Here is a 16,223-nt window from a genome sequence, read left to right on the forward strand (position 1 = left end):
AGCTTTGTGACATAGTGCATTATCCTACTGGAAGTAGCCATCAGAGGATGGGTACATACATGGTGGTCATGAAGGGATGGACATGGTCAGAAACAATGCTAGGGAGCCCATGGCATTTAAACGATGCCCAATTGGCACTAAGGGCCCTAAAGTGTGCCAAGAAAACATCCCCCACACCATTACACCACCACCACCAGCCTGCACAGTGGTGACGAGGCATGATGGATCCATGTTCTCATTCTGTTTACGCCAAATTATGACTCTACTATTTGAATGTCTCAACAGAAATCGAGACTCGTCAGACCAGGCAACATTTTTTCAGTCTTCAACTGTCCAATTTTGGTGAGCTCGTGCAAATTGTAGCCTCTTTTTCCTATTTGTAGTGGAGATGAGTGGTACCCGGTGGGGTCTTCTGCTGTTGTAGCCCATCCGCCTCAAGGTTGTGCGTGTTGTGGCTTCACAAATGCTTTGCTGCATACCTCGGTTGTAACGAGTGGTTATTTCAGTCAAAGTTGCTCTTCTATCAGCTTGAATAAGTCGGCCCATTCTCCTCTGACCTCTAGCATCAACAAGGTATTTTCGCCACAGGACTGCCGCATACTGGATGTTTTTTCCTTTTCACACCATTCTTTGTAAACCCTAGAAATGGTTGTGCGTGAAAATCCCAGTAACTGAGCAGATTGTGAAATACTAAGACCAGCCCGTCTGGCACCAACAACCATGCCACGCTCAAAATTGCTTAAATCACCTTTCTTTCCCATTCTGACATTCAGTTTGGAGTTCAGGAGATTCTCTTGACCAGGACCACACCCCTAAATGCATTGAAGCAACTGCCATGTGATTGGTTGATTAGATAATTGCATTAATGAGAAATTGAACAGGTGTTCCTAATAATCCTTTAGGTGAGTGTACATTATGTATTTTCTATTTTTGTCTCCATTTTTAAAGACAGCTAGTTATTCCTCAGATCCATAATGTTACCTCCACATAGGAACACTAACTACTCATACATAAACCCGCTCCCTTCCCCAGATAGCATCTCCATAATATATAAAAACATTTTACAGTCTCTCCTTTTCAAAGATCCAAGAGTACAAAGGCAAAGGGATCTCTTACTCAACATCTCAGAAAAGGAGTGGAAGGTAGGAATGCACAGAATTCACTTGAGCTCCATATGTGCAAAGCATACAATTATTCAATTTAAAGTTATGTATCAAGTACATCTGTCTCGTTTAAAATTGTCCAAATTGTTTTCAGGGCAAGATCCAACCTGCAAATGTTGCAATCAAGTTCCAGCCTCATTGGGTCACATGTTTTGGGCCTGCACCACATTAAGATCATTCTGGACCAAAATCTTTAAATGCCTTTCAGACAGCCTTGGTGTCGCAATCACTCCTAATCCATTAACAGCTGTGTTTGGTGTACTCCCAGATGGGCTTAAAGTGGAGAAGGACAAACAAACTGTAATTGCCTTTACTTCACTATTGGCAAGTAGACTTATCTTGCTCAACTAGAAGAATCCTAACTCAGTTAGTCAATGGGTAACTGGTGTTATATACTCTATATGAAATTGGAAAAATTCAAATTCTCACTTAGAGGATCTGTACAAAATTTTTCAAGACCTGGCAGGATCTAATCAATAACATTTTAGAATAAGCATTTAAATTGAGGAAGCAGATTGTCTCCCCTCTTTCTTATTCTATTTATTTTTATTAATTGATTAATTTATCTATTTACTTATTTTTACTAGTTTAAAGTTTTACTCTGCTGACCTTGCTCTCTTTCTCATGGGTGGGGGTTGATATGTTATTGTTAAACTTGACTTGCTTATATGGAATGTCATTTGATTTTAATACTGTAGAATGAATTAACTAATTTTGCAGTTGTATAGCTGAAAACAACATAAGAGTGTTCATGAACATCATTATTCCTTTTAGTTTGCAGCGCCCCTGAACTAACCAAAAAAGTGAATGATTACATTAGAAAAAGACGATTTTGCTTCCTGAACTTATGGATTTTGGCCTGCTGATCACAAAGATCATCTTTAAATTTTTCTTTCACATACTGTTTTACTACAGTTGCCTAATTTTCTATTCCTGTTCTAAGTATACAGTACTGTATATACACAATACAACAACTACAACTGGAACCTTAGTGTGGACCTAAAAGTTATGGCACTGCTACTAAGGAGCCAATGTGAACATACCAATTACTGTTGCTTCTTGTGAAAATGGAAAACCTTCCTCAAGGGTCTCATTACATTAAAAAGAATTAACAGTTCCATAAGAATTAATTTCCATGGTAAAACGTGTGGCACATAAAGCAGTTGCTATCCCAGCAAAGGGATTTTTTGACCTCCGCTTCTTGTATAATTTGGACTGGAATTGCCAGTAAGTATAACTAAATGACTTAAACAAATACAACTGAAAACAGTGTCAAAGCTATATAGAAAAGTGACACAGTCAAGGTGACTGTTGCCAACCAGAATCCCAACCTGTTTTGTCGTGTGGTGGGTATAGCACCACGCTGTAACAGTGCATGCTCCCTGACCTGACCTGTCAGTGTTGTATATTGAAATGTCAGACGGTTTTATAAAAATAGCAGAGACCTGAGATTGTCTCTTTGCTCTACATTACTTCAATATAAGGATTAAATTGTTAGGATTTCTCACCATGCTGCCAACAAAATGCAGCTAATACACAAGAATTTTATCAGATCACAGCAACCTAGACCATAAATAAAATGCATTACCTACAGTACTTTGAGACTGCTTCTTTATTGCTAAGCAGAAAAGACATTGTATTGGCATGCAGCGATGCAAGTTTCAAACTTTTAAACGATTTCAACAAAATGAACCATTCAACTATCCATTTGGTTAAGCCCACTTATCTAAAGCTGGGTTGCAAGGAAGCTGGAGTCTATCCCTGCAAGCACCTGGCAAAAGGCAGGAGCAATCTTTGGAAAGGGTGCCAGGCTAATATATTGTGAATACACTCACACATACAAATACACACACATATCAGAGGCCAGTTTAGCATCGCCATCACCTAACCTGCATGTCTTTTAACTGTGAACGGAAATCACAGTCAGTCCAACAGATTTATCCTGCATCTAAGAACAAATGTGGAGAAGGAAGGAGAAGGTACTTCAGAGAAGAAACATCTCTTTAAACAAATGAAAATGTTTATCTGGAGGAAAATACCTGCTCCAGATAACCTGCATTAATTTTATTTTATGCCTTCCCATTTGTAAACTTCCTAATAGTCTGTTTTGCTTAAAAATAAAGAAATACTAGGGGACTTTGCCCCCTTCTTGCCAACCGCATCCCATGCCCACAACCCCCATGGGCACGTTATGCTCCAGCCACTTTGCGTCTCTGCTGCTCGCGTTTTCAAAGGGGGGATTGAACACACGCTGAGGAGATGCAGTCTGATCAGCTGCTGTCTTTCTGCCGCTGCTACCGAGCTGCGTGTTCTGCATGTTGCGCTGCGTGTCGATCATGTAAAAGTCTGTACAGCAGCTGTCCTTTTGTCTCACTGCCGTGTCTCTCACTGGACGTCAAATTGTCTTCTGAGAAGATCACATATCATCTCTTTTTTTTTTTTTTTATAATTGAGAGATATTTGGCTAAAAGACCTACAGCACACTTTTTTTTACCACTAACATATAACCCCAGACATCCTTTTATGTAACATATATATTCACAGCCACACATGGACAAATCAAGTGCAAATTATTTTCAGGTTTTTTGGATGTTATCAAGCACTGAACAAAAAAAAATCTTCAAAGGAAAAGGAAAAACATACTGCCACCATATACTAAAAAGAAATGCATTAATTTCATTTGGTTTAAATGAAATATTTAATGCTAAATTAACTCCTTATATGCAACAGTTACAATTAAAAAATTTTCTCAATCTATGATCTTCATATAAGGCAATACAGAAAGATTCTCACCTTAATAGAAGCACCAGCAAACCTCGCCAGTTGCTTGATGTGTTGACCTTTCTTCCCAATAAGTGCCCCAACAGCCTGAGTGGGAATGAACAGGTATACAACTTCCTGTTCAGGGGCCTGTTGAGAAATATGAGGACAGGGTTGGTCAGCTCAGTGAGAATGATCACAAGTGAGTATCTGACAAAGAAGAGGCACATATGAAGCAATTCAACAGGAAAGGTAACTCAGCCAGTGCACGAGCATGAAAAAAGCAGATATGTGCTGAAATAAAAAATAAAAATAAATACTTTATAAAGTATTGAAAAAGTTAGTATTCCTCTTAAGCAAGTATATCGCAACTAAAACTTCTTTATCATACTTAACACAAAAAATATACTAACAGAACAGAATGTGAATTTTTGTTTCACATACTGTTTTACTGCAGTTGCCCAATTTTGTGATTTCTATTCCTATTCTAAGTATACATACACAATACAACAACTACAACTGGAACCTTAGTGTGGACCTAAAAGTAGTGGCACTGCTACTAAGAAGCCAATGTGAACATACCAATTACTGTTGCTTCATGTGAAAATGGAAAACCTTCCTAAAGGGTCTCATTACATTAAAAAGAATTAGCATTTCTTTATCATATTTAACACAAAAAATATACTAGCAGGACAACATGTGAATTTTGTTTCACATACTGTTTTACAGTACAGAGAGAAGTGTGTACACTGCAACAGGTACACATGTCGTAAATGTAGAAAGGATGGTCCTTGGGAGTGTGGGAACTGTTAACATTTGAATCTGATGATTGCATATAGCACGGAACTGACCTCTCTGTACTATTCTTTCCTCTGCATGTTCTGCAGTACAAAAGAAACAACACAGTCCACCAAAATGTGGAGAATGCATGGGCAAGATCTGAAAAAAAAAAACGTAATTGATTACAAGTGCAAGAAGGGATGTGAATGAATATGTATAATATGAATAATGTTACATCAGTGCCACGTTTTCCGAAATGTACTATACAAGTCATAAAATGAGTTATTCCAAATATCACATATACCTATGTCTCTGTTTTTTTGTCAGTGCGGCTTTGACATCATGGACCATAAGCTGCATACTAATTCAGCATGAGCAAGAACACTCAATTAAACTGAATAATAAAAAATTCAAGTGACGGTGAGATATGAAGAAGGTAGATTCACCAGCGTTTGTGTGTCAGCTTTTATCCCTCAAGATCAGAGAATTTCTAGTTCCATTGTCTCAAAACACCACTCACATCTACAGTTATTCCCAGTTTCAGATAAAAAGTAACCATGTCAGATCTGGGGCAGGGGGTGGGTGTTGTATCGTGATCGTGACTGAGAGAATAAAAATGGGGGAAAAAAAAAACGCTGACTATTACAAGTGCTATAAATTTACATCAGCTGTTACAGACACAAATCAAATGTATGTTTTTATTGTATAATATTAACTATATATGGAGCTCACTACTCAAAACGGTAAATTTGCGAGGGAGCTGGTTTCGTACTCACAACCATTGGATTATAAGTCAGCAACCGGTGCACCACGGAAGTTTTCGTATTGTACTTGCACCTTTTGTGAAAGTGTTTACTTGATATTTAGCCATCAGCCGTCACACAGTTCATGTCTACATTTTGTCATTTATTACTAAAACATGAAAAAGTTTCTGTTTTAACGATGCATTTACATAGATTGTTGTAGACACAAAACACAAATCAAATTATTTCCCCTTACAATTCTGGGTAGCTCACTCCCGGAAATCAATCAAGGCAGGAACTGGAAGAACTTCTTGCCTGTTCTGAGGTGGTGGGGGATGGTATAGCAGGCTGCTTGGGCTTATCAACACATTTACAAGACAAAAGAGGCTGACGGAGAGGTGTGAAGGGATTTAAGGTGGGCCGGAATTACGAGTTTTTTCATTGGCTCTGGTAATTCTGGTGTTAACTTGAAGAATAACATCTACACTTACTCTGGGCTTCATGTTGTAACAATGCTGAATTTGTGGTCTGACATTTACTCAGCTTGATATTGAAGGAGTTGTAGTGTGTGATTATGATACTTTAACTTCAGGATAATATTAAATTAGTACACAGTTGTGTAAAAAAGTCTTATTAGTGCCATATTAAGATTATGATACACTGCCTACAAAGGTGTGATACCAATTAAATTTAATCTCATAAGAATTATTTTTTCTGTGATACATGGGAAAAATATTAAGACAACATGGCAAATAGTCTATTTACATAAAATACAACCAAATTCAACTTATTCAGTGCTATTACATCACATGTTGCTTTGAGATACAGTATAAAGCAGTGCCACAGTGGTTAATTAAGGTGAAGTGAAAATCATAAATACTTCTTTTCAAAGCAGAATACATATATTCTGTGGTTACAACAAACAAGATAAAGATGGAAAGTCAGTTAACTAGTTTTTAAAATCAGTCAGTCATTATGTATAAACTAATATCAAGTGTTACCACATAACACTTAAAGAGCAAAAGATGACATAACTACAATTTTCAGTTAGTCTTTTGTGTTGTTCTGAAATGCAAAACATGTTACGTATGTGTATGTATAAACTTTAAAGTCTTCTATTTTTTTAACAAAAAAATAAGCAAATTGCGGTCTGAGTTATACTGTATATATAAAAATATAGTGTCCTTTTTGACAGTAATTAAAAGGAACAAATACTGTCAAAGTGAATTATGCCAGCTGATAAACATGGATATTCAATATGCCTAAAATGCATTTTCTTGCATGTGTTTCAATGAGCTCATTTTGGAATGTGCTCAGTGAACAAACTGCACAATTCTGGAATTGCTCTTGGCATGAAAGACTGTCTTTTCAGCACAGTTGTTTTTCTGTACCTTTAGGCAATACACATGGATTCCAGTCAATTGGATTGTTTGACTCCACTGTCCATAAACGGCTGGTTTATTTAAATCCTCCTTGAACAATAATTCAGATTTGCCTAAATCAAATGAGATGCTGAAGCAATGACATTTGACTGGTTCTTATGCTCATCGATCACTCTTTCAAAGCGACGCAAGCAGTGCAGTTGCTAGTAATAATACCACATGCAATATACTGGCACAAAAGAGCATAAAGCCTGCCTTCTGTCAAAGTGAAAAAACACAGTGTAGCATGAATTAAGCAGCAAGCAGAGAAATCAGGGTACACTTCACCTGCACTGCAGGCTTTGACAGCAAGACATCAAGGTGGAATAATAATAAAATGAACTGAAGTTTGAACCCGCATAATAAAACAATTAAAAATCTAGTTTTCAAAGTGACAAGGATACAAATATTATCTTACTTAGCATCTTCTATGAATTTGCAATTTACACATCTTTGAGAATTTCTAACCATCCCTGTCTCAGGCTGTATAACATCAGTTGCTCTTACCCCATTTGTGTTATTATTTTAAACTCCTCCCTAAAACTGCAGAAACAGCCAAATCAATGTACTTTTGCAAAGCCAAGCTGGACACACAGCAACACACGCTTGAGATAAATTCTCACACTTCCTATCACATACAGAGTAACAGCTGCATTCGGGATGTTCCCAAAAAACATAATTCAATAGGCTGGATTATAGTCAAAAGGCACAAGAAGACTTTGATCAGTCCATGCCACAGTCAATCAAGAGAGCATTCCCAAAAGATGACACCTCTACCTAACCAATGGGATGGGAGTAACAAATTACATTTACCTTTGTTACTGTACTTGAGTATTTATATAGGGAATTGTGCTTTTTAAAGTATTTTTAAATGCAAATACTTTTACTCTTTAAAAAGTATATTTTTGTAGTAATGATAAAATATGCCTGCACACAAATATTTTAGGTCATCATGCTGGAGTGCAAAGTGTTTTAGTAAATAACATAATGGGCAGGCAGTCCTTTACAGCTGTGTAAACAGCCCAGTAGATTGGCCAACAAGTGTTAAAGGCCCCACCTAAAATCTTGTGTGTCAAGACTGTTTTCTGCATGTGGAGATTACCTGTGTAATGGCGAAATGAATATCTCCAGTACTCTTTATAAAATAGAGACTGGCCAAACTTAGTAGAGCTGCTCCATCTCAAAACACATAAAACAAAGCAGCTTTATTATGTGAAGTAAAATCTGCTTCCCAAAAACTGTGGTGTTAGATGTATACATGGACTTTTTCTAATACTAATGGAAACGGTATGGAGGTAAGTTGATTTTTTTAGACTAGTAGTAAAATTGTGATAGCCAGACAGGTGGATTTATTGGTACAGAAGGAAAAGCTGCACCTGTTAATTGGTGTAGTAATAGAAAAAAACAAGACAGCCTGTTGCCATTAAAAAATAAGGTCATTCAATGCAATTATGGTAACAAAGTCAAAAACTACTTAAACTTCTCTATAGCTCACCGATATTTATCAAGTTCAGTGATTCTAGCTAGCACGTGCTCTGCATCTCAAAACAGAACTTTTGACAAAGTAGTGAACACTTTAAATACGAGGGGTTTGTACTGCTTTGTGTGGAAGAGTTTAAGATACTGTAGGTAAGAAACAAGTGCTACATACTGATAATTTGAATTCATATTAATAATTACATCTCAGGTATTAGAAATGACCAGTTAGTACACTGTAAAAAAAACTTTCATAATACACATACAATTACTTGCCTATTTTAACACTAAAAACTAAAAATATAAATACATTTATATAGTGTGGTATATGGCCGGCTTGTCATCCCGGCCAATACCCCCAGGCCGCCAGATGGAGCCCTCCCTGCAGTATGGAGGTGCCCCGAAGACCAGCAGGGAATCATGGACTATGTACTTTTTATACACGACCCTGCTGGATACCACAGGGGCAGCAAGAGGGAGCTGCAGAGAGGACCGAAGAGTCATATGTGCCCTATAACCCGGAAGTGCGTCATAGGAGGAGCGACGAGAGAAGTGACATACTTCTGGGGTGAAGAAAAGGACTTGTACCTGCCCCGGAAGTGATAAAGAATCACATGGACTGGGGATTGGCAACACTTCCAGGTCAGGGTGTATAAAAGGACTGTGGGAGCTCCCAGACGGCGAGCTGAGCTGGGTGGTAGGAGGGCAATGCGTCTGGGAGTGGTGGAGTATTATTGTTTATTGTATTGGAGTATTTAATGAGTATTGTAGAGGAGAGGGTGCTTTGTGCACTGTGGCTTATGAATAAAGTCAATTATTGGACTTTTTCCTGGTGTCTGGAGTCTTGGACAAGGGTACAAGGGAGCGATAGCGCCCCCTATCTGTCACAATAGTTACATTTTAAACAGTGTTTTAGCTGCCAGCATCAGTTAACTGTTGCAAAATAAACTGCTCAAAAAAATTAAAGGAACAGTTTGAAAACACATCAGATCTCAATAAGAAAAAAAAATCATGCCAGATATCTATACTGATATGGACTGGGTAATGTGTTAGGAACGAAAGGATGCCACATCGTTTGATGAAAATGAAAATTATGAACCTACAGAGGGCTGAATTCAAGGACATCCCGAAAATCAAAGTGAAAAAATGATGCGGCAGGCTAGTCCATTTTGCAAAAATTTCATTGGAGCAACTCAAAATCGTACTCGGTAGTTTGTATGGCCCCCATGTGCTTGTATGCATGCCTGACAACGTCAGGGTGTGCTCCTAATGAGACAACGGATGGTGTCCTGGGGGATCACCTCCCAGATCTGGACCAAGGATATCACTGAGCTCCTGGATAGTCTGAGGTGCAACCTGGTGGCGTCAGATGGACAGAAATATAACATCCCAGAGGTGTTCTATTAGATTTTGGTCAGGCGAGCGTGGGGGCCAGTCAATGGTATCAATTCCTTCATCCTCCAGGAACTGCGTGCATACTTTCGCCACATGAGGCCAGGCATTGTTGTGCACCACGAGGAACCCAGTACCCACTGCACTAGCATAGGGTCTGAAAATGGGTTCAAGGATTTCAGTGTTTAAAGTGTTCCTTTAATTTTTTTGATTTTTAATTTATTTGTAAAAATATTGTACTGTATATAATTTGCAGATATCATAGTGACCATTTTTGTCTAAAAAGTCAGATCCATTTTTTTATATATTTTAATGAATTGGTCTATAAATAAAAGAAAAAGTTATAAAATGTTTATTGATGTTTTATATTTAAATTTAATTGCTACTCAGCCAATACACTGGTCTCTAATTGAAATAGTTTAACCTAGAGATAAGTATGAAAGAATTTTAATTGTTTACTGCATTCATTTTACTGCTATAAAACAAGTAAGTGGTTGTGCTTCTGCACTTTTTTGAAGCCTGAATGATTGTTTTAACTGTGTGAACTGCTCACATCATTCAAAATGTAATAGAACATTGTTACCTGTAGGATACAGTGCTCTTGTCGAGTCTGTTAAGATCAGTTTCAATAAAAAAGAAAAGAGCTTCAACAAGGTCTGTGTCTAGGCCCACCATGGCCTGTAAATCTACCACTTTGGCCAAGTATTGTTGTAATTGAGATAGTGTCCAGTTAGGGTCCAGTTATGGGTAGGTTTTGACAAAAGAGGGCACCATTTTAAAAAGGACGCTCGCATTTGTTATGTGTGATGCATCAGTAGGGTGCACTTTGCAGATATGCTAGCTGCCCTCTCTTGCAAACGAGTTTGACACCAGACACATAACTAGGAGCTGGCATATAGTACTGTATGTGTCTAAGCATATTTTTCAAGTAACAATTGACAAAAGACACAACCTGTACATGTCCAGTACTGTACTTCGGATCAGCAATAATCAATGGCCTGTTCTATTTGAGAACACTTCTGCTCCAAACTCCTAAATGTTTGTTTTCCTTATTCAGTACCTTCATGTGTTTGAAGAAGTGTAGCAAAACCACATGAATGTGAGTTTTTAATATTTGCTCCAATACAATAATGCTGCGATGATTCTATTTTTCTAATATAAATAAGATTAAGAATCTTTTTACTGTTTGGATGTAAATATCACAATCATTTCTTGTGTCTCCTACCTGCAAAACTGTAAGATTTTCTTTTCTTCCCACTGAAGTCTTTTCTCTCTCAGATGAGATTTATGATTAATAACTATATACTACACTATTAACTAATTTTTAATGATGATGCTGATTACTTGATCACTGTACATTTGCTAGTAACATATGCAATAAATCACCACATAATAATTAGTCTGAAATTGAACTATCATATACAGCACACAAACAAACAAAACAAAACAAAACAAAACATCTAGATCATATTCACTGCATAAATTCCCTGCCATAACTTGCCACGTTGTCAAAGTGCATTAAATAGTGTCCTTTTTTCGACTTTCACCACCCCGGCTTTTTCACAACAATAAAACACAAGTAAAGCAGAGCCATGGATGCATTATTCCCAGATGTTCAGCAAGTTATCCGAGACACCCAGTTTGATGCCTATATATTTAGATTTACTGTGTTTCAAGAGTCAAGCTGTGGGCAGCCAAACAGAAATTTGCAAGATATTTTAGATTTGTATTCATCTATCAGGTGCTGCACCTTCTCTGGCAGAAGCAAGCATGCAACATTCATTGCAAGAGAGAATGAAAGAGAGAAAGAAAGAAAAATACAGCAGGAGAGAAAATGGAGCAGGCTAGCAGCACAAGCAAGTACAGGCAGCATTAGGTAGTGTGCACTTACTGAGTGCTGGTGAGATACCATGCTGGCTGGAGGGACCCCGTACAGACCACTCAGATATGATGATTGACTCTATAGCAGCAGAGAAACCAAAGTTAGCATTTCAACTGGCCATTTAGGACTAAAATCCTTGCTATCCCTCAGTCTCCCTCTATTTCCTCAAATTGAACAGGACTGATTTAGATTGGTCCACATGTTAAACAATGCATCCCAACCCCAATATCTCACACATATTATTTATTGTTTCAGTTAGAAGTGGGGGGTAGGGGTAGCTTAAATGGGAAATGGGCAGAAAGTGGCCCAAACTGGAGGTCCACCTAAACCAGTTCTTCCAATATCTACAACATAAACATGTCAAAAGCCTGAACTGCCCCAAAGTTGATGTCAGGAAAAAGACTTAATTTATAGGGGACAATCTCACAAATCGACAAGGCTGTCTGAAATCCCACCATCACCATGCTCTTGAATGCATGTTCTGATTGCCTCATTAACACATAGTATTTTTTTTTTTGAGAGTTCTATGAAACTCATCAGTGCTCCCCCTTTCATTCAAGCCCAAAGTAAAAAGTAACACAACAATTCAAGGTGAAATCGTATTTTCCTTAAGCATTCTTGTATTTTGAAAAAACAAAATAAAATGTATCCAAAGTGAGTAACTGTGAAATAGCTGAGACATACAGTGGATATGTCCCAAGACCACTTTAACCTTCAAGCCAAGCTACTGGCCCTTTGCACTGAAGAAAAATGGTCTCCACAACCATCTGTAACTCATCATTGATCTGAAGGAACTAAACGTACAAATTAGCTTTTTTTTATAAAAACCTTGGATATATTTGTTGCATTGGCTCTGCATGCAACTGCAGTAACAACACAGTAAAATGCCAAACAAAATGAGTTTGTTTTGCACTTTCAGCCATGATTTATGACATCCTGTGTAGCAGCACTTTACAACAGTCTCTTAGACACATGACACATCATTCTGAACAATGCAGAATTCCTAAAGGTTGCTTAAACATCTGTCTAGAAGAAGTGTTGGGGTCTATGACAACTTTATTAAAGTTGCCAACAGAAGCATCCTGCTGGGTCATGCTTATGTGATCCAAACACAGGAGGCAGCTGTAATCTTACTGTTTACTATTTATTTCTTACTGTTGATTAGAAGCAAAAGGCAGCAGTGATCATGAAAAGGGCACACAATCTGGGGATTATTCCTGGTCAACAAACTCAGAAAAACCTTGGCATTTCAGTAGAACATTTCTAGGAATGCATACCTTTGAACCTTTTTCAGAATTTTAGGTGAAAGAGATGTCTCCATCCTCTTTGTGTTTAGACTGATAACTTATTTGAAACCTTTTAGAAAAAAGTATTTTTATCACATTCATGCTCATAACAAAAATTTCTTCAGCAGCAACTTCCCAATTTTTAAGTAGAATCAATTATCTATGTATTTATTATTCAAATGACGTAAGAAGAACTTGTGGGTACAGATTACAATAGACATAAAGAAATTTGCCCACTATAGAAAGAGACCTTAATAGCCATCCCTGGAAATGATTACTGTATTAAAATTAGCCTGATTAGCCTAATGAAGTTGTAATCTGAACAGCAAACATAGATTAGAAACACTGTTTTTAATCATCTTTTAATTTTTTTTTACATTGAAATTTTATCTACTCATTTCTCTTGTGGCTAAATGGTGATGCAGCCCATCCCCCTTCAAATTCCATTTAAAGTGATCCCTCGCTATATCGCACTTCGACTTTCGTGGCTTCACTCCATCGCGGATTTTAAATGTAAGCATATCTAAATATATATCACGGATTTTTTGCTGGTTCGCAGATTTCTGCGGACAATGGGTCTTTCAATTTACGTTACATGCTTCCTCAGTTTGTTTGCCTAGTTGATTTCATACAAGGGACGCTATTGGCGCATGGCTGAGAAGCTACCCAATCAGAGCACGTATTGCATATTAAAAAAAAATCTCCTCAATGATATACGATATGCTTTCCGCGTGCTGCTTCACACACTTAAAAGCTCTAACAGCCCGTATTGATTTTTCATTGTTTGCTTTTCTCTGTCCCTCTCACTCTCTCTGAGAAATACAGGTAGATACTATCCATCATGCAATACCATTAGGGAGGCATATGATTGGCCCCATTATCTGCTCCTGACGGAGTGGGTGTGAGCAGAGGAGCGGTTTGCACAGTGGCTGTTTGCTTAGAAGATACGGATGCGCCTGTAAAAAAATGCTGAAAAGCTACCTTCACATTGATCCCCTTCATTGCGCTGCTTTATCACGGTGCTTGCATACTTAAAAGCGCACCACCCTTTTGATTTTTGATTGTTTACTTTACTCTCTCTCTCTGACATTCTCCACTCCTGACACGCACCTTGAAGAGAAGATATGTTTGCATTCTTTTAATTGTGAGAAAGAACGGTCATCTCTGTCTTGTCATGGAGCACAGTTTAAACTTTTGACTAAAGGGTGTTATTTCATGTCTAGAGGGCTCTAATAATGTTAAAAAACGTATTTAGAAGGTGGTAAACAGGTTTTCAATGCTCTAATTGCGAAAATATTAGATTTCTAAATAAAGAATCCTACTTCTTGGAAATCCATTTATTTGTCTGGAGCAGATCAACCGCTATAAATGAGGGTTTACTGTATAACTGTGCGGAGAATATTTATAAACAGTGTGGGAGAGTTTCTAAGAGCTTAAAATATATAAAAATAACCATACAAACATATGGTTTCTACTTCACGGCAACCCCCGCGATCGAGGAGGGATTACTGTATTTTAATTTATGGGATATAAATTTTACTATATAGATAAGGTCAGCAGAAAAGTTAAAGATGCACATTTATATTATTTTACATTTTATGGATTATTAATTTTGTGGTAACACTTCAGTTTAGATACTACAACAATGCATCTATTACTCATTTAGTCTTCCTTTAGGCTCTTTTAGTCTTAGTTAAGGCTATAAGGCATCACTAAATAGGTTGTTCATCTCAGTGCAGTACGGCATTTGATATGTTGGTGAAGTTACTTATGAATAAGAATGATTCACAACTCTTGTACTGAAACAGGCAATATCAAGACACAGATGTCTCACTTAAGCCACCTTTGGCTGCTCCAAAGTGAAGTTATTTTAGTTGGTCACATTGCACAAATGAATATCCACTTAACTAATGCTTTGCAAGTGTCATTAACACCATAGGAAGCCTTTGTTAAGGTCTTGTTACACAAGAATAAATGAGCAATAAATGTATTTTTGCTCTACCTAAAGCGTTACTAATTTTTTTAGTTCTATAGCAAGTGGGCATTTATCAGAAGTCTGTCGTAATTTGTCACAATATAATTTTTCATTGGAAGAACAGTGGTGTAGCGCTAACACTGCCAAATCAAATCTTCAGACACCTGGGCTCAGTTCACTGCCTGTTCCTTCTCTGTGTAGAGTTTAAGTGTTCTCTTCATGTCAGCTTCCTCCATAATGTGCAGATTGATTGGCTTAGTGCCTACATGTAACTGTGACATACTGGTGCCCTGTCAATGAATGCTTTCTGCGTGATGTGGGATGCTGCCAGGAAAAGACTGGTTTCACATAAATGCTGTAACAGAATATAAAAGCGCTGAAATTTTTTGCATTTAATTTATAAATTAACGTTTTCAGCCTTTGCTGTTATGTCTGCCGAATATTACCAGTAAAACAGAAACAGGAAAAGATAGTTAACATGTTGTTCAATGTTACTAATACTCAAGGCTACGCAGTTCTACTATTACGCAATGTGTAAAAATGCAAAAGTAAGTATTAGTTAAAATCATATGGAGTAACTTACAATATCTGTTATGCATCAGTTATCATCATGAACATGGAAGGTTATAAAAGTTTACCAGGAGGGCTGAATGAGACCATAATACCATCTCAACAAGCAGGATGCTAGACTGCCTTATAGACACACTTCTGAAAATCTCCTCATTGCTCAGAGGAGCCAGAACACATTAGGATACTAGAGGATACTAGTTTACCACACTTGCAAATGTAGAGGCCTGCCATTGACCAATGGGTTTGGGGCCTATTTGGCAAATAACCCTGGGATAGGTTTTAAAGGATGCCTTTGGAAGTACTAAAAAGAAAGGTTTGCTGGTAAAAGAAAAGGGATAGGAGGATTTATTTAAATAAAGAGAGAAACAGTGTGCTCCGTCTTACTTTACTGGAAAGTCTCTCTACCAAACAGTCACAGCAGAAGTCTGTTTTAGAGATATAATGTGGGTTGGGCAATGTTTTTTTTCTTCTTCACTTTTTTTTAACTAGGCCAAAAGTCAACTATTTAACTTATAAGAACAAGCTATTCATTTTAAATGAAATAATTGGGAAGAGGAAATATCACTGTTGGGGTTGGCCAGGACTTGGTTAAAGAAGCACAAAAAAAGCATCATTGAGCCCAATTTGGGGACATTCACTCCTTTTCTCATTATTGGCTCTACCTGCTGAGATTCTAATGTTGAGCTTTAAAACATATAGCTTACTGATTTGTGTGCAATTTTTTATTCTTAATATTCTTAACATTCAAAATCCAAAGGACAGTGAAGAAATGAAT

The 16,223-nt window shown here is 37.5% G+C and overlaps 1 protein-coding gene across 2 annotated transcripts in view; it reads right to left on the bottom strand.

Moving 5' to 3' along the window:
- igf2bp2a (insulin-like growth factor 2 mRNA binding protein 2a) overlaps positions 1-16,223 on the bottom strand; it is a 273,454-nt gene that overhangs the window by 18,800 nt on the left and 238,431 nt on the right. The window contains exons 11-12 of one of the 2 annotated variants that reach the window (XM_039756345.1): positions 11,627-11,695; positions 3,957-4,073 (exon numbers count right to left, since the gene is read on the bottom strand). In XM_039756345.1, coding sequence (XP_039612279.1) covers positions 3,957-4,073; positions 11,627-11,695 — 186 coding nt within the window. The remainder of the gene's footprint in view (positions 1-3,956; positions 4,074-11,626; positions 11,696-16,223) is intronic. The other variant, XM_039756346.1, reaches the window with a different exon arrangement.

Source organism: Polypterus senegalus, chromosome 6, assembly GCF_016835505.1.
Source record: "Polypterus senegalus isolate Bchr_013 chromosome 6, ASM1683550v1, whole genome shotgun sequence".
In the NCBI taxonomy this organism is placed as follows: Eukaryota; Metazoa; Chordata; class Cladistia; order Polypteriformes; family Polypteridae; genus Polypterus; species Polypterus senegalus.